We start from the raw sequence: 19,258 nt of genomic DNA, 5'->3' as shown, positions 1-19,258 counted from the left end.
TCATATTAAATTGGAGTTTAGCACAGGATTTTAACACTTGTTTGCGATTTAAAAAGTTTAAATGAACGACGTGTTTTTAACCCCAGGTTTCAACTTGAATCATAATTGGCTACAAGACATGCCATGTCTTACCAATGCATGTTTTGTAGATTTTGAGAAGTTTGTTTCGTAGAAGTTTTTGTGAAATTAGTAACTTGCCACGTCTATAAATCTGTTAAAAGGATTCTGGTACACTTGCTTAGCAATATTTTAGTCATCCTTCAGTGAAATGATTATACCCTCTTCTTTACAGGTGAATACTAACAGTCATATCTCTTCAGCTTACTGTTCATATGCAGATTTAAAGTTCCATTTTTAGATTCTCTATGTACCGATATACTTTATTCTCTAGCACAATTGCTGCATAATATATATACGAGATATTTCTCTTCTTATACATATCTCAATTACATATGTTCACTTATCTGTAGTATATTTATTTAGTTCATTGCTTCGCGTTTCGTTCTAACGGGAATTTAAATCTTATTCTTTTGATATAGGGATAACCTGTGCAAAAGCTATATAATTATAGAGAGTATGAATCTAACATTTCGGAAAATAATTTTGAAAATTACGTTTATAAGTACAACTGTCATGGCCATTTATTGAGCAAAACCTCTAAAAGTGGAAAAACATATTTTAGGCGTTGACAATACTTCTTACCGAAATTGGTTACGCGGTTTTCATTTGTTCGCGACACATTTTATAAAGGGCAACCCTGAGTTTCGAGCAAAAGGTAGTCGGAGCGCACGTTAGGTTGTTATGTTGGTACATACGTCAGTAGCGTAAACTGAGGTTTACGCTTTATGTTATTTTCAATTTTCCGAATTCCGGGGAAATGTCAAATATTTCTGTTTATAATGAGAAATTTCTGGCGATAATGATTATATCCGCTTAAGTTTGATTTCACTGAATTATATTGAAATGGAAAATTCTTTATATGAACTCGTCCTTTAAATGCCCTGCGGAAGTGGTGTTTTGGTTAGTGTGTTCAATAATTATTATAATACAAATATGAAAGAATGTGTTATTGAGTGATACGGGGCGGTCAATGAAAATGTGAAAATAATTATTCACATTTAAATGCCTTCAATTATGCTTTAGGCAGGTATTTTAAATGTTTATCTAATATGTTTATTTTAAGTTTTAAAATCCTAATCTGAAAGTCGGGCTACTCTTTACAGCTGTATTGGACATATTATATAGGAAATATCTGTGATCATGAATGTGTCATCGCAAAGTATCAAAAGAAAGTGGATGGACCACCTCAATGGTTCATGGGCGGGTGAAAATAGTGACAGTATTGCGACGAGGGATGGAACACATTTACTCTATGAAAGACTGGTTGCGAATAAGGTATTTGCTATATGCAGCCAGAAGTTAGATACACCTAGAAGTAAATCATATGTCAGAATTGTAAATGAAATTTTTCTGCCCTAGGAAGTTGTGATTTTGCCTCCCACCAACGTTCCTACACAAGGGCCCCTTTGGACTGACTTTGAGACAGAAGTCCCTACTGTAGCTGAACTAGATCATCATGTGACAGTTTTATTATCCGCGCAACTTGAATTAGCTCGCTGTGTCTGCTCAGAATCTGTATTTTCTGTTCAACTGAAAAAGAGGCTTTGTGTGCTGGAACGTATATATCATGCTGTTTGGCATAAGTACCATGACAAAGAAAAGGTATTTTGTAAACTTATACTCATAAGCACTAAGAATTAGAAATATAGGAATTAAAGACTATGTCAAATGATATTTCAATTTCTTCCCAGGCTAAATCCCAAATGGCTATTCAAGAAATGGATGCCCAACTTGATAAAGCAGAGTATTCCCATGATACCATATCTTCTGGATCTCAAGCTCTTGTAGAAATGGGAATAAAGACTGGATTGAGACTGTTGTTTGCCTTACTACAGCAAAGTTGGCACCAGACTACAATATCTGGTAGAGTGGAAAATTTGTTGTTGTGAAGTTTTGGAAAAACTGTAGCTGTAATCGGGTCTGCGTTTTCTTTCTCTGTGAAGATAGTTTTGGGTAACAGTTACGTTAAATGAGGATAATGCCCATCATGCAAGATCTCATTGATTGCCGGGGATATTCCGCCATTTAGTTAGGAGTATTCTGGCAGTCTCTGGAAACTAGTAATATCCTGTTAAACATTTTAAAGACTGAAAAAACTTTCTAGCTGCTTAAAATTTTTAATCAAATAAAATGTATCTCGTCCATCTTAAGTTAAACTTTTTTTGAGGTGATGGGAAACTGATGTTCATTCAGGATGATATGCTAGTGCAGTTTATGTAAAACTTTCTTCAGAGCAGGGAAGGTACAAATGTGACTTTCAGAGGTTAGCTTAAGACAAGCCAATTGTAATATAGCCATTTTTCTCTAAAACCTTAAAAGAAAGGTGTAAAATTTTAAGTTATTCACAACATGAGAGGCCTTTGAGATCTACTTCTCAATGAATACAATACACACATTAAGTCTGTGGTAAAAAGCTTTATAATCATGCTTGCTTTTAAACTATATATTTTATCTGCAACAAACCTTCATGCATTTCCGTTTGTTCATTTTGGAATCAGTCACAGCAATTTCAATAATTAATAATTGCCCAGAGCAATGACAACCAAGAACAGAAGTTTTGAGAGATAACTTTAAAACACCTTGTAGTCAAGACTAGAATGTTCAATATGGTAAGTAAAGAAAAGGAGAGTGGAAACTTTGATAGACCATGTAGTTTTGTAAGAGTCCAAAAATTGGTTGTTGAGACTCTGGAATTAACATAACTTTGAGTTATGGATGTGGAGAAGAATAGACAAGTAAAATATACATTTGGCCAGGCATTGTAGGGGAAGAGATAGTTGCTGTAAGAAATTCAAAGGCAGGAAAAGTGAACCCTAGGAATTCCAAATGTTGAAGACTGTGATAGAAAGGAGAATATTTCGGGCAGAGTTAAATGATGGTTTACTCTTATCTAGTGTTTGTAAGTATTAATGTCATATTAGTTGGGGTTTTGAAATGTAGCATTTCTTAGTGCCTGGGTCCATCTAAAATGAACCTTGACTGGTGGAATACTATGTATATTTAACAGAAATGCAGCAATTCCAGAATTGATATTTATTGATGACCATGTAACATTACTACCTGATGATGGCATGCAGTGGTAAAACCATGGTCATCAATCAATATTAATGGTGAATACTGTGTTTCTGTTATCTGTGCAATGGAGAAAGTCCACAGAGTAGTGGCTAAAACAGTTTCATGTAGTAGAATACTCATAAGAGTATAATAAAATATAAAAATTTTAAATAAAAGGAGCAAATTTCTAATGAGACATCAGAGAGATGGTTTTCAATATTGGATATTCTAATCTCAGCTTGGTTCCATTTATATCAAAACTATTGTTAGAGGCATGGGAATCAGATGGCAGACTTGCCAAATTTTGTTTGTTTGGCATTGATCCCCATGATTTTTTTCAACATTGACATAAATACTCTGCCAATCCACAAAAAAAGGTGTGCGGCAGGGGGTTCAAGCACCAAGTGGGAAGGGGGAGTGATAAGGGAGGATATGGGAGAGGATGGGAAAAATATTTGTTAAGAAACTATCCGCTAACGTGCAAACTTTGTATACATGCTGAAGGAAGACCTAATTCAAAACAAGGGCGAATTCACCCACTAAATTAGTTATTTGCTATACAAAAAAAATGAACCAAAACCATTTATATACCACCATAACAAGACAGGTCATGCAGAATTGATAAGGGGAAACTCCACCATTATATGGACATGAAACTCATGGTATCTGCCCCCAAGGACCCTGGTAGGGAATGTAAAACACTGCTGCAGGCAGCAGAGGTTTCCTCCCCGCATAGAGAGATGAGGGAAGGAAGGAGAAGCTTGAAAGCAACAAAGCAGGGAATGCTTAACTGTAACAAACGCTTTATTCATTAAATGGCAGTCCCAGGGATTTGATAACAAAACACATGAGATTATTGAGTTTGAGCAAAACTAATTATTCCCTACATGCTGTGGGTGGCAAGTGGGATTTTGAAATCTCTAACCTTACAGTTGCTATCCCATATGGTCGGTGGGAAGGAGTCCTTAATTCTGCTAGTTCTGGCATCTATTTCCTGAATTTGATATTCATGATCAAAGCGACCAATGTATATTGGAGTGCGAAAAATATGTGGGACCTCAGGGCTAAAACATGCAGCTCTACATTTATTTAGTAAGTCCAACCTAGCATTGAATCACCATTCTCGTAATGATTCCAACTCAACTCCAGAAGCATTTTTGTGATGCTTTTGGTTTTATTGTAACAGTTTTTAATGAAATGAGCTGCCCTGCATTGAACAATTTACCATATGATGCCTTTTCAATTGGATTCCATATACTGGCTACATATTCTAAATTAGGCCTCACAAGAGCATGGTAACAACATTCCTTGACCTTATAGTTTCTTCTGTCTGAAATGTGTCTAATGAATCCCAATTTTTTTATTTGCTTGCCTGCAGATTTTAAATATGCGGGTTCTTGACTCGTTAATAATAATAATGATTGATTATTGAAAATGGTTAGCTACATGCCAACAGAGAACTTGTCAGGTTTAAGAATGTAACAGGGAAAGCTTTATGTTAAATATTAATAATGCTAGACACAGCAATATAAATAACGTTGCAATGTCATGGAGTCTTTAATGAAATTAATCATTTTTCATTATATTCAATTGATTGAAAAGCTTGATTTATTAAATATTTTTTAGTTTTTTAAAATTAATTTAAATTAAAATTTTTATTGTAAAGGGAAATTCATTATATATTTAGCTTAAGTAATATTGTGGGCTCACTTGATATAGTCTTAATCTGTGGGTATTGTGGATACTTTAAAATTGTTCAATCTCCTTGCAGCCCGTGTGTGAATGGTATAGTTTTGTTGATACAAATGAATATTTTGATTGACAAGGCCAGAAGATGTATGAATATAGTAAGATGAAAGAGATTGAAATTTTGTGCTAAATGAACAATCTACATGGCATATGCTGTTTCAGGTTAAAAACGAAATGTAATGCTTTATTTTGGCATGTAAATAATTTCAGTAAATGGGTTACTTGAGCTTCTGAATAAGAAACTATATTTTAAATTGCTATAATTATGGAGATAAGAAAAAGATAACATAGTTTGTTGATTGATGCTCTACCTATGAGGCCATAGAATGAAAACTGAACTGTTTTGAAATTCCTCATGCAAGAAGTGTGACCAATGAGGAGACCAGCAAAAGAGGGTACAGCCGAGCACCTGGCAAATTATATTGATGATTTCATGACTTACTTGCTTGGGCATCTGTCGATAGGTGACAAATAAGTCTTTCCCTGACTTGAAAACTGTTTAGTCATTCATGAGACTCACTCTGTTTCCATGTTTCGGCACCGTAGCATTTATTAATTCATTTAAAGAATTTATTTTGGCAAGATTGAGACTTCATAGTCCCTTCTTCCACCTAACCCTTAAACATCACAATAAAGGTGACCACAAACACCCATGTCCTAGGTGGAGGAAAACCCACCTGGACTGAACTCCAACACGCGACCTTTGGACTGCCAGGCAAAGGCGTTACCCTGCCACCACTGGGGTCAGCAAGTCAAGGGAAGCACAGAGCATTTGGCTACAGATTGTTCTTCTAGCTAGTTAATGAGTCCATTATTCCCAAAATAAAGTCTTGAGTCTATTGAATTGCATTTAGAATGATTGTCCATAGTGAATACCCAAGTGTTACTCACCCTTCAGGTGACATGAAATCAGCCTTACCTTAATAAGGCACATCTGCATTTGCAGATTCTCTACCTTGGCATCTAGACTACTGCTAATACATAAGTTCAATGAAAATACAATTTTTGGGTTCAAATTCCTAAACAGCAGGCAGCAAATGATCTCTGGCATGGCATTCAATTGCGGATTGAAATAGGTCAGGATCAGGGATGACGACCCTTTTGGCAATGGAAGTGTTTATGTGTATACTAAGAGCATACTCTTGACTTGCAGGCTAACCCATCAAGTGATTGCCATTGAATTGCCCGTAGCACCCTCCTAGCTCTGTGTGCCAAAAGAATTACTCGGTGTTCCTTTGTGGGCATTAGTGCCATAGGTTTGCCACCCCCGGTGTACATATAAACAATGCTCTTAGTATAGGAAACTGTTGCATCTCTAATCCACTAGCCCAATCTCTTGTATTGGAAGAGGGATAGATGGCACCGCATAACGCTTTTACCAGAAATTTATGGTTTGTAATGTTAAGAAACTTAATTTCATGAGGAGCTAAAGGTTTGAAATTTATGAAAAGTTTGCTCCTGAGCTTACATTGTATTGCCATGAAATTGAAAAATCTTTTACCAATAATTTTGTACAATAGAGGATATTTATTGTGTAATGTGATAATGGCTGTGGTGGCATGGATACAAATTAATTTATGAACTATTAAACGTAAGGTGTTGAATGATAAAGTTGAAGCCATAATCAATGGAGAAAACACTTACAGTTCTTATAGAGTATATATGTGTACAGAGTTCGTGTATTACAATGATACTAATATTTCAGGGGAATATATCTACTTTTATATGCTTTACAGGAGCTCCAAATTTGTGTAATGAAGTCTTAAGCACAGCATATGATGTTATTAAGAGTCTACCACCATTGTCCTTGGCAAATGAGAGTCAAATCCCTGCTATGGGTATCCAAAGCTTGCAGGAGATAACAAAATTTCTAAACCATGCTTCAATGCCAACATCAGGATCTGATAAAGATGGTAATATTTGTTGTCTAAATAAAATATTGAACTGATATCCCGACACTTTTCTATACATGTTACATTATACTTCATCATTTGTTAAGTACTACCCGATTAATACTACTGCGCAGCCGGTATTACTTATTTTGATGCTTTATCTAATTTATCTGAGAGGACTAAGTCATTGAACTGTTTAGGAAATGATGGAACCCTCAGGCTATTTGGTTAAGTATCTTGCCTTACTTTGGTTAAATCTTGCCTTGCCTCTTAATTACATGACTTTGATATGTCTGCAACTAATTCCATTGTTGTGTAACTTCCAGAAATATTCCTGATAGATTTATTTTGGATTTTAGGTTGTCCATTTTAGACTTAAGGCCTAATTTGTCAATTTTTAATGTATTAAAAATAACGAGGCCGGAGGTCTATTGCTTGTATAGAGAAAATAAAAATTGCTCCAGTTCCCTCAACAATTGTTTGTGACAGCCATTGGAGTGATATTTATCTTAGATTATATGTTTAAAAAATACTCAAATAACTCTTAACTCTTTATTACTTCTTGTTAATTTTTTATGAAATAATAATGCATAATGGAATAATTTCATTTGAAATAAACAGCATATAACTAAACGCAAACGTAATTTGTTAGATATGTGAGGGAACCTCATTAGAAAAATTTTGGGCTGGTACTGATGCATGATAAATGGAGAGAAAATGATAAGACTGAAGTTTCAGCAGTTGGTCTTTCTGCTTTATTTAGAGAAATGGATGTCTTTATCGGCTTCCATTTTTGCTTTGAGAAATGGTAATTATTTGGCAAGAATTTTCATGTATCTAAATATGGATTTGTTAAATTAATGTGAGAATTACTTTTTAATTCATTCTTTTTGGCTATGAGCATGCCTAATATTTTGGTAGGGGTCACTACTCCTTAGTAATTTTATTTTCTAGGATTATGGAATTATTTTTCTTCCCCTCCACCCATCCGATAGCCTTGCGCACCCGTGGATTTAATACTAATTGATTGAATTTGAACTTCTATTCAAAATAAATATCATTGGGAATTATTATATTATTAAACTTGGTTTAAAATTAAATAAGATCTTATTAATGTACATATTAAGATATTAACTACTTTTTATTTAACCGAGTCAACTTTGACAGTGAACTTTCCCAAGTCCCATTATTTGTCTTGTAATGAATAAAGAATGGTGTTGTTGTAAATATGTGATGTTATAAAACTATCTCAAGCTAATGACATTTAAAAATATGGCAGGAACTTATCACTTTTTTCCATACTTAGCTTATTCTGAAAAAGTCTTGACGTGCAAGAACTAATTATTTCTGGCCTTGCCAGGGAACCCTAGTCTCCATTCACAACTGAAACAATTCACTTGGTTGAATTTTGCTTTAAAATTAATTTAAATGAATTTAATATTTTCAGGCATCATTGTAGCCTAGTAATCTGTGGTCTTTGGTGACTCGTATATCTTTTAGGATAGTCAAGATTCCATTCTAGTTGGTATTATCTAAAGCTTTATTCAAATCAATTATTTGGTACATAAGGTCATTGTAAGTGTCCCTTTTCATTCCTTTTCCCAATTTCATTTGTCACTTTGGATTAAAATATGTTCTCCAATGTGAATATTATTTGTTTGAATAGAGGTCGTGTATGATAAGGTCCATAAATGGGTGGGAACATGTGTGTTAAGTATTAAAAACATGAAAGTAAAGGAGAAAAAATTAGCACTTTGGTGAATTGCTGTCCTGCTGGATGAGTTGAAACCCAATTAATTAACCATTGTGGTATCTGAGTACATTGAAATTCCCCATCTTTAAGCATCTTATCAATTCACTTTGTTAAAGACTTGTAAATTCACTTAAATGGCCAGATGGACCCTCACATTTTAATGTGTTGCACTACAGCAAATGTATCGTCTCTTTTTATACTCTATCACTGTACCAAACTGTTATCAACTGGACCACATTTATTATTATGTTGAACACCCATTTCAATTTCAAACATCGTGTATTGTGAACAAATTTGGAGACAGCGCCATTTTTAGTGCCTTCATATGCACTTCTTTTACTTTCAAAGCAATGAAATCAAAAGTCATTACAAATTGAAGTATAATATGAAAATTGCTAATCAACTTCCATGATAAATATTTTCATTTGAAATTACATTTTGTTTTCAGGTCAACTGTTGGCAGCAGAGTTAATGCTTGGCCTTGCTCTACAAAGAGGCTCATTGAAGTATCTCTTGGAGTGGATTGAAATGGCTTTGAATGCATCCTCAATACCCAAAAAATCGGAGGAAGATAGAAATTCAGGAGAAAGTTCAAGCAAAATTTTAGGAGGCAAAATCACAGCTAAAACTTTTTTTAGCGCATTGGACCAAATGAAAAGTACTGCCCATGGGACAGAAGAGAGATATTCAGAAGTTAAGCTGGATGTCGATGCGAACGGAAACATGCCATTGTACCAAGCAGCAATATTTCTCATGGGCGAGGTGAATTTTTTGGAAAATATTATACATAGAACTTATTAGTGTATAATCTTATAAATGGGTGATAATTACATTCATTTGACTCTGGCATAAACAAACTAACCAACCTGATGCCATATTATAATAATAATCATTATAATAAAGATCTATTGTTCTAGGAAATTAATTTCCATGGAACATGGTACAAATACAATCAAAGAAGTTTGCCACATTTGAAACATAGACCAATATAAAATTATGAAAGAATATTATTACTTGAGATAGAAGAAGATTTAACCAACTTGGTTCTTGAAGTATGAGAGTACACTTCAGTGACAAGGAATGAGAGGGAGAGAACTTCAGTGTTTCTGGAGGAATCTCTTAATTATACTGGCCACTGATATAAACATTACTATAAGTATTAACATAAATATAGACTTGTTATCCAACAATTTGATCTAGAGCATAAACTGCATCCTACCTGGTAAGAAGGAGAAAGATGCAATGTGCACTCGTTGATTATGTTAGGGGTGATTCAAATGATAATTAAATTCCTCTTGAAAGGGCTGAGCATTTAGTGTGCGATTGTTTGCATTACATGTGACTTAGAAAGCTGGCCCTAGCATGAGACATGCAACTGTGGAATTGCTGTGATATAGAAGCATAGAATGACAAAAAACTATGGCATTCACTATTTTACTCTTGCAGAAATGCTATACGATGTAGTTTTGAAGGAATAGAATGACAGTGCTGAAATGAATGCTAAGTGGCTGTGGGAAACTTCCAACAGTATCCATCATGCCCCCTAAGTCGTGTTTTTGAATTGCCATAAAAAAATATCAATCTCTCTAATACTAGTTGGAATATTGTGCCCAGTAGGGTGGTCCATAGCTGTATTATTGAAAATGAATCAGCTGACATTTAAAAAAGTGTAACTACCTGTAAATGCTTTTAATTACCTCTGATTCTCAAATAACCCTTGTAAAAATGCAATGCATAACATGTATTAGTGGATTATGGTAGCCCTGGGGTAATGTGTTGGACTACCGACTGTAGGGCCCGGGTTCGATTCCTTGGCAAGCCTCTCTGGGCACCTTCAGCTCCATCCAAGCTGTGTCATTTTTCAGGTACCAGATCATCCTGGGAAACTATAGCCGGCACAGGGAAAGGAACTGGCCCATCTATTCTGATGTGTGAATTACACACACCGTCAGGCTTAATATTGGGTGAATTCTATCATCACCTATCAAACCGAACTTCGGGTTGATTACTTTGTTGGTGGCTTTTATGGGTAACATATTTGAGGTGTCCTGGAATGCTTCCGGACAAAATCTTCAAAAGTTAAAATTTTTCCTAAATACGAGGGTCATCCGGAAAGTAGTACCCGTTCGTGAAATAAAGACACAAAAGTAGATATTAACAAACATAAAAAATTTTATTTGAAAGAGGATACTTTAAACTACTTCTCAACATAATCTCCAAGCAAATTAAGGCATTTGTCATAACGTGTGACAAGTTTCTGTATTCCTGCTGCATAGTCCTTCGCCGCCAGCTCATTGAGATACGCGAGGGACCCATCTTGCACAAATTTTTGCATAATGCAGATGGTGTTTAACAATTTCATGAACAATTGTTCGAGAAACATTGGGAAAATGCTCACAGATGTCATCAATTGTGACGCGCCGATCGTTCCTCACGAATTCATCAACTGAGCTCACCAGTTGGTCTGTAATGACAGACGGTCTCCCCGAACGCTCATCGTCGTGTGTGTTCCCCCTCCCCATGTTGAAGTTGCGACACCACCGCCGAACAGACGACTCGTCCATTATATTGTCTCCATACACCTCCTTTAATTGGCGATGAATATCACATGGGCGAACGTTTCTTGCATTGAGGAATTTAATCACTTCACAACTGGCGGCGTTCTCAATTTTTTTAAACATTGTAAACAATCACAGAAACAACACAGGCAATGCTAGCGTCACGCAACTTGGCTCAGAGAAGGCAGACAAGCCACTGAAGCTATCTGACCTCGTCCAGCGGCTACTCGCGTCGTCAGCACTTCATGCGGCACGAACGGGTACTACTTTCCGGATGACCCTCGTATGTTGGCAATTTTTGGGGGGGTCAGCTTCCGTTCAAGCAGGTTATATATGTATTAAAAAATCCTCTGGGCCATTAAAAAATATTATTATTAGGTAGGACAGACGAAGTAACAGCATCATCAATTCACGCTTGCTCCTGGCTGCAGATGCAGATTTGGATCATAATTAGTACTTATTAAAGAAAAATTAAGCACCAAAGCAAAAAGAAAATTGAATCAAGACAAAAAGGAATTCCGGGAAGTGGTAGGTAAAATCATTAATGAGAAGTAAGAGAAGGATCCAGAAGAATAAAGCTGAAAATTTCTTGAAACAAGATTAAACCAACTGCTGTGAACAGTAAATAAGAATAAAATAACAAAAAGTGTGGTGAGGGAAGTAGTTGATAGAAGGAAATGGAAGAACATTAATGCAGATTTAGCAAGAAAAAAGTGTAAAGAGATAAGGAATAATCAAGTATGAGAGACCAATAAGGGGAAACAAATGTGGTGGAAAGATTATTAATAGGAAATGGAGTATTCATAGAGACAGGGTGAAGTGAATGCCCCCAAAGGAAGGTGAAAGTGCAGTCAGGAAGTTAGAAAGGAAAATCTATTCACAATATCAAAATTATAGTCAAAGCAAAAGAGTTCCAGGCAAAATAAAAAGAATATGGAGAACTGCAGTAAAACCATGCATCTATGTTTTTTGAAGAGTCCAGTGAAAAACTAAGTAAAATTAGGGTTTATGTGAAATTGTAGAAGGGATGTATTTTAAAAGTAGATTTTGATAGCTTATAATTGGAATGCCATGCAGGTTTATAGTTAAATAAATTCTATAAATAATGATTAATTTATAACATAGGGTACAATCAATGTAAATAAAGAATCCCAGTTGCTAAAAATTTTGAAGTTTGACTTCCTGTTGAGGAAAGTTGGGTTTCTTATAGGCTCATTATGGCCTAAGAGAACTGAGTATGAGAAAAGTAGGTGATTGTGGCTGGAACAAGTGCTCCAGATTCTGTACCCCTAAATTTTCCTTAGCTCGAAAGTCTCTTCTGCCCCATTCACCCATAATTTTCTTGGTCTAACCCTTCCTCTCAAATTAGTTAGTGTGCTATCATGTATCTCTTTGGTGTTTCAACATTGATCTATTCTCTCAATGTGACCCAACTATCATAGAAAACCCCTTTTTCGTGTGTATGCATATCATCAACATAACATCAAATATAAAATAATATAATAATAAAAACCTTGCAAAAGTCATATGTCCAGGTACTGCTATTAGTTTTTGAATTAAGCTGGATTCAAATTACCTGGTGAAATTATGGTGACTAAAAATCTCCGTATTACCCAATATATTGACAACAGTCGGCTGGGGAATTAAGTAAATGTAACCTAGCTAAACATTTCTGGACCATTATCTTTATGACTAAGGGTAGGTCAAGTCTTTAAAGCCTTAGCTGGTTTACTTAGAAGGTTTTCCTGTTGTGAAAGGTGGCATCATCTCATTGAATATCATGCACCCACTTAATTCAAGGAAATATTTTATCCCTGCCACCAAATCTAACCCTTCTGCTGCACTAAGAGTATTTTTGGCTTATTATTACTTAAATGGTTGTGAAATTTTCCAGTTATCTCCATAATATTGAATCCTCAATGAATTCCTTTAGATAATTTCTCGCAATAAACATTGTGGCTATTGAGAATAAAAAAAACCATTGAGTACTGATGACTAAATGTGAGGATTGTTTGATTAAAGGAGCCAAGGTGAACATTGCATATATGAGAAATAAACCTAGTCCCAGAAATAAGCGACTACTTACTTCAATGACCAAAGAGTTATAAGTAGGTTGGGGCTTAATCCATATGTCTTTATTATCATGGTTTTTTGCTTATCTGACTTGCTTCACAAATGCCACTAAATGAAGCTAGAAAACCATAGAGCTGCTAAAATGTTAAGCAGTGTAAATACTTTCATTAATGCTAAAATTATTTTTTTCCAGCTGGTAAACTTAGCCCTTGAGTACACATATTCATGTGTGGGCACTGACAAAACTGATCTCCAGAATGTGACTACAAACACTGAGAAGTGTGATGTGTATGTTTGGGGGAGCAATTCTTCTCAACAACTTGCTGAAGGAAGTCAAGAGAAAATAATGGTCCCAAAATTGGCTAAGGCTTTTGTAGATGTTTACCAGGTGAGTGAAGTTCTCTTTGAACCCCATTGCAGCACTGTTTGGACTGTCAAGCATACATTAGATGTGAATTTTTTATATTTGTTAAATTATATGTTTTATTGATAGTCCATTGGTTAGAAGCCGGAAGATGCTCGACATATCTATTTGTATTGACTAAATGTGTTATTTCTATTTCTCATCTATTGTCCATCATACATAGAAAGTATTTCATGAAATCTTGCCTTTTAATGAAAATAATATGTAGTAATTTCAGGTATGGGAACCTATTTTGGAGATTTTAAATTTGATTCCCAGAAATTATTTTATTCCAATTTGATAATTATGGTGTGTGCAGCATACTTCATGCATGTAGCCTGTTATCTAGTACATAGTAACATTTAACTTAAAAATGAAATTTCTTGCCCCAGTTATGCAATGGAACAAATATGATAAAAAACTACTGGAAACCAAAGTGTGAATTCCCTTGTGTAGTTATTAGAATTTCATCTTAATTAAGGGTATCAACAAAATCTGGAAATTACAAAATTAGCATAAGATCAATGAAGCTGGAAAATATGTTCATTAGATTCAGGAGCAACCTGGAAATATTTTCGATAAATGATTAGAATAAATCAATGTAAACATTATAATCCCATGTTTCGGAGGTGTCAAAGAATATAAAATGATGATTGAACTCGGATTCATTGATCACTTATATAAAGTTATACTAATTCCCTTACTATATATTCAAGCAGTGCAGGCAACACCAAAATTAAAAAAATATGACTTAATGGTGAATCAGTCATCTTTCAAATAATTTAGGATCATAGCACCCAAGGTTCAGGAGTTATGAATTTTTACAAAACTATATGAAAAAGAGCCCTTTGTTTAATGACGGTTCCAGTCTCAAAATTGGATTGCATTGAAATCTACTCCTCAGAGTTTTCATTTATAGTTGTTAGTTCTGACAAATTGCTTTAAGAAGTACAAATTTTGTGTGTTCATCATCCAGGTTTCATAACTCTCTGCTCGATGGGTATCATATGTTCTGAGAGACAATGATAAACTCAATAGTCTGAGGTAAGTTTTTGCTCTGAAAGAAAGAGAAATTCGAATGCACTCCCTTATAGTCACAAATTATCATCAACTGACCAATGTCATTTTCCAACTCTCACCTGTCCTAAGCAAGTAGAACACAAATCACAGCTCTATGCTGATAGCAGCTTCTAATCTTCTCTTAGGGTGTATTTAATAGGAAATGAAGCATTGTTGTCTTATCAATGAGGTTAGCAAATGAATAAATTTAAGGCCGTGCTGATGTAGGTTCCTATTCTAGCTCCGGATAACCCTCACCAGTCCGCAGTCTTCCGAAACAAGGCGAGCAAATTAGCATTTAACTGTAAGCTGCACTGCGTTACAACTGCGCAAATTTATTTTATGGTTTTTATTTAGGGCTGCTATAAGTATCTTACCATCTACTGTTGGGCTAGCGAAGGTTTATCTTAGACATTGAGACTCTTTTGGAGACCTGCCTGCAGACAATAATTGAAACGGTTTAAGGAAATACATGGTAATTTTAGGGTATATTTAGAATTATCTGGATTATTATATGAAGTATATGAATATGTACATTGGAAATAGTAAACTACCAGTATATTGATCTCATTATCACCATCTTTAGGTTGAAGCTGGTCAGTATTGTACATTTATAATACATACAAATGGATCGGTAAGTGGGTGTGGAAAAGGGAGCTATGGGAGGCTCGGATTGGGAGACTCAAATAACCAGCCACTTCCAAAGAGACTGAATGTGGATTGGCATGTTAAGAAACTATCGTCGTCCAAAGGTAGTGATGGTCACTCATTGGCACTTACTGAAGATGGACAAGTATACAGCTGGGGCGATGGTAAGCACTATTCTTCTCTGGTTTTTTAAAAATACAAATGTGCTTACCTAATGATTTATCTGATTCAGCTTTGGTTTTTAATTAGTTTCTCTTCATTGTTGTCATCATAACAGGATACCGACAGAATCAGGGAATTAAGGGAAATATTGGGAAATTTTAAAACTCTGGAAAAGTCTGGGAAATGTGTAAGAATTCAGGGGATTCAATGGGAAATTCCAGTGAAAAAATCTTGTTGTAATTAGTCAATACACTGTCACATTTGGTCACTTCAATCAGTTAGTATTTTTCATCCATGATGTTTCAGATTTAATCTTAACATTACTCAAAAGATATGCTAACATTGCATGAAAGTTATCATGTGACTGGCATAGTTTATTATATATTTTGCCTTTTTACTTCTATCTACATTGATCTAATACATAACCTATTGCTCATTGAGAGTTTTTGGGTTTGTGAATATTGACAACTTATGCCAATAGGCTGAACATAATTTATAATTTAATAATGGAAGCAAATAAATAGGGCAATATTGCAGGTTCTGAGGACTTTGGGGAAATTATAAAATGCACACAGTAAAATACTAAGGAGTGAATTTTACTTTGCCTCCATACGTGATCACCCAATTGAAAAATGTGTATTCCTAAAAATGCTTTTCTTTGGCAGAACTGAAGTTAATACCACCTATTTGATACATATGGGCTGTTAGGAAACCGGAATAATTATTTTTTTTCTGTGTATAGCTTAGGGTAGATGCCATTTATGAATGCATTGATTTAAGAGAGAGTTCTATGTTGCACAAGTTGAAATTAATTGATTTCTTTTACTTAGGTGACTATGGGAAACTTGGCCATGGGAATTTATCCATTCAGAAACTTCCAAAACCTATCACTGGTTCTTTGTCGGGAAAAGTTGTGAAGACCATACATGCTGGCTATCGACACAGTGCCGCTGTGACTGAAGATGGTGAGCTGTACACTTGGGGTGAAGGAGATTATGGAAGACTTGGTATGTCATTGGGATTTATAACTTATTTTGCCGACACTGTTCCACTCTTGTGATTCTTCAGCTTAATGTTTATTGAAATTTTTTCAGGTCATGGTGACAGCAATGCCAAGTATTCACCCACACTTGTGAGGGATATCTGCGGAGTTGGTTCAGTTGCATGTGGCAGCGCCCATACCATAGCTTTATCATTGGATGGGAAAACAGTGTGGTCGTTTGGTTCGAGTGAGAATGGAAAATTGGGACATGGAGATACATCAAGGGTGTATAAACCTAAGGTTATAGAAGCCTTACAGGGAGTTTATGTCCGCAAGGTTGCTGCAGGGAGTCATTTCTCTCTTGCCCTTTCTTCAAATGGCCAGGTTAGCATCAGCTCATCTTTATCTTAATCAGTCTTGATGTTGAATAAATGAAAAATTCAAATAGCTGTAAACAGTTTACCTTTCAAAACAAAGTACAAATGAGATTAGTTGGCTAACGCCACAAGTCAAAGGATGGGGTAAAGGGTGAAAAGGGAAAGGGATTAGAAAGTATTGGAGTTTTTCATTTATTAAATACTATTAGCCGTAAGAACTCAGTTCAATCAATGGTCTTGATGTTGATTTGAAAAATTAGGTCGATGGCATTGAGCATCACTTGGTGGAATTTCGTGTTAAATAATCTTCTTTTCATGCTTTAAGTTGTAGTGCAACATCACCTGATCATTTTTATTGCAACAGTACCTGGATATTACAAAATTGTAAGTTCTGTGGCAAACCAAGTTAGAGTTTTTAAAAAGTACTGGATAGATATCAGTATCCTTGAGTATGTATCTTGATTAATTTATTCCAGAAAAGTAAACTCTATGAAGGAGAGGTATAATCCTGAATCTTATGATCGAAGGAATAACTGTATATTTGGTGAAATTAGGCTAGTGGTTAAAATACCTATTATCAGTTATAGTTTACCTGAAAACATGAGAAATATTTTAAAATTAGTGAAATACCAATGGAATTAGGAGAATATCTCATAATGTTTCATGTAATAAATATAGATTTCAAACTTTGTCAAAAAATAATTTTAAGTACATTGTTTGTGATTTAAGTCTATTTTATCAGAATAAATGAAAAAACTCCAATAGCCGTAAACAGTTTACATTTAAAAACAAAGTACAAATAAGGTTAGTTGGCTAATGCCACAAGTCAAAGGGAGGGGTAAAGGGTAAAAAAGGAAAGGGATGAGAAAGGTGAATATGAATACTCCCTTTGACTGGTGGCATTAGCCAACTAACCTTATTTTTACTTGGTTTTGAAAGGTAAACCTTTCCAAGGGTACTGTGAGAGATGCCACAACAGTGACTTTTAACGGAGTCATCTGCTAATACTACCTTGATCAAAAAGTTCCCGGAATAACCACCCGTGTGCCGCTCCCATCGTTCCGATTTGAGTTCTGTTTTTTTTTGTTAAATTGGTACATCTGTTGTTGATATTCCCTTTAAATCTTAGTGTCATAACTTGACATTTGCAAAAGTTACGTAGCCAAGAGTACATCTATCTCTGTGTGTGTTGGCGATTTTTTACAATTTCAGAAATGGATTTAAATTTGCAACAACGAACTTGTATTAAATTTTGCGTAAAAAACGGATTTAGTGGCGCACGGACGTTGGAAATGTTGGAAAAGTGTTTCGGCAACGATTCTCTAAAAAAAACGGTCGTTTACCAGTGGCACGAGCGGTTCAGAAGTGGTCGTGAGTCAATCGAAGATGATGAACGCAGTGGCAGACCATCGACATCGAAAGTCGGTGAAAAAATTGATAAAGTAATTGAAATGTTGGTCAATAACCGCAAATTAACCATCAGAGAAATAGCGGTGGACTTGAACATTGCCTATGGATCCGCCCAAGACATTGTGGTTAATGATTTGGGTTTCCGTCGTGTAGCAGCCAAAAGACCTCAATTTCATGCAAAAAAGAGACCGTGTTGACGTCGCAAAAGACATGATTTGCGAGGCTGAATCCGATCCCACATTCATCAAAAGGATCATTACTGGAGACGAGACGTGGGTTTATGAGTACGACACGCAATCCAGACATCAGGCAAGTGAATGGCGTTCACCAAATGAGCCGAGACCAAAAAAACCACGTCGTTTTCAGTCAAAAAAGAAGGCAATGCTGACGGTTTTCATGGATTACAACGGTGTAGTGCATCATGAATTTTTGCCAGAAGGCCAGACAGTAAACAAAGAGTATTATTTGGGCGTTATGAGACGTTTGCGTGAAGCAATTCGCCGAAAGAGACCAGAAATGTGGGCAGAAAACTCGTGGATTTTGCACCATGATAACGCACCGTCGCACAGTGCTATCATTATTCGTAATTTTTTGACGAAAAATGCAACAAATACCATCCAACAGCCACCGAATTCACCTGATTTGGCTCCCTGTGACTTCTTTCTGTTCAATCGAGTTAAAAAACCATTACGGGGAACGCGTTTTAGCAGCCGAGAGGAAGTAATGGAAAAATCGCAGGAAGCACTGATGGACATACCGAAAACCGAATATAAAAAATGTTTCGAGGATTGGATCAAGCGCTGGCATAAGTGTGTTGCAGTCGATGGGGATTACTTTGAAGGGGGCAATATAGATTTAGATGAATAAACTTGTATTTTTAATTTTCTGAATAAATTCCGGGAAATTTTTGATCAAGGTAGTATGCATTTCAATGCAACATCGCAGTTTCTTTGGAATTTGTCAAAGGTATAAACAGCCTAAGTGTTTAAAAGTTGGCTTTCACCTCGTGGACTTCGGC

The 19,258-nt window shown here is 35.6% G+C and overlaps 1 protein-coding gene across 1 annotated transcript in view; it reads left to right on the top strand.

Moving 5' to 3' along the window:
- The first annotated feature begins 264 nt into the window (after window positions 1–264).
- LOC139695406 (probable E3 ubiquitin-protein ligase HERC1) overlaps window positions 265–19,258 on the top strand; it is a 132,131-nt gene continuing 113,137 nt past the window's right edge. Inside the window, exons 1-10 of the mRNA XM_071594142.1 lie at window positions 265–292; window positions 1,224–1,395; window positions 1,480–1,722; window positions 1,812–1,983; window positions 6,660–6,836; window positions 9,017–9,330; window positions 13,393–13,587; window positions 15,248–15,473; window positions 16,302–16,478; window positions 16,566–16,837. Of these exons, the coding sequence (XP_071450243.1) occupies window positions 1,261–1,395; window positions 1,480–1,722; window positions 1,812–1,983; window positions 6,660–6,836; window positions 9,017–9,330; window positions 13,393–13,587; window positions 15,248–15,473; window positions 16,302–16,478; window positions 16,566–16,837 (1,911 nt within the window). The 5' untranslated portion in view covers window positions 265–292; window positions 1,224–1,260. The remainder of the gene's footprint in view (window positions 293–1,223; window positions 1,396–1,479; window positions 1,723–1,811; window positions 1,984–6,659; window positions 6,837–9,016; window positions 9,331–13,392; window positions 13,588–15,247; window positions 15,474–16,301; window positions 16,479–16,565; window positions 16,838–19,258) is intronic.

This window comes from Hetaerina americana, unplaced genomic scaffold, assembly GCF_022747635.1.
Source record: "Hetaerina americana unplaced genomic scaffold, ioHetAmer1.1.p SCAF_6, whole genome shotgun sequence".
Classification (NCBI taxonomy): Eukaryota; Metazoa; Arthropoda; class Insecta; order Odonata; family Calopterygidae; genus Hetaerina; species Hetaerina americana.
Note: the sequence above shows the minus strand (reverse complement) of the source record. Positions and strands in the feature narration are given on the sequence as shown.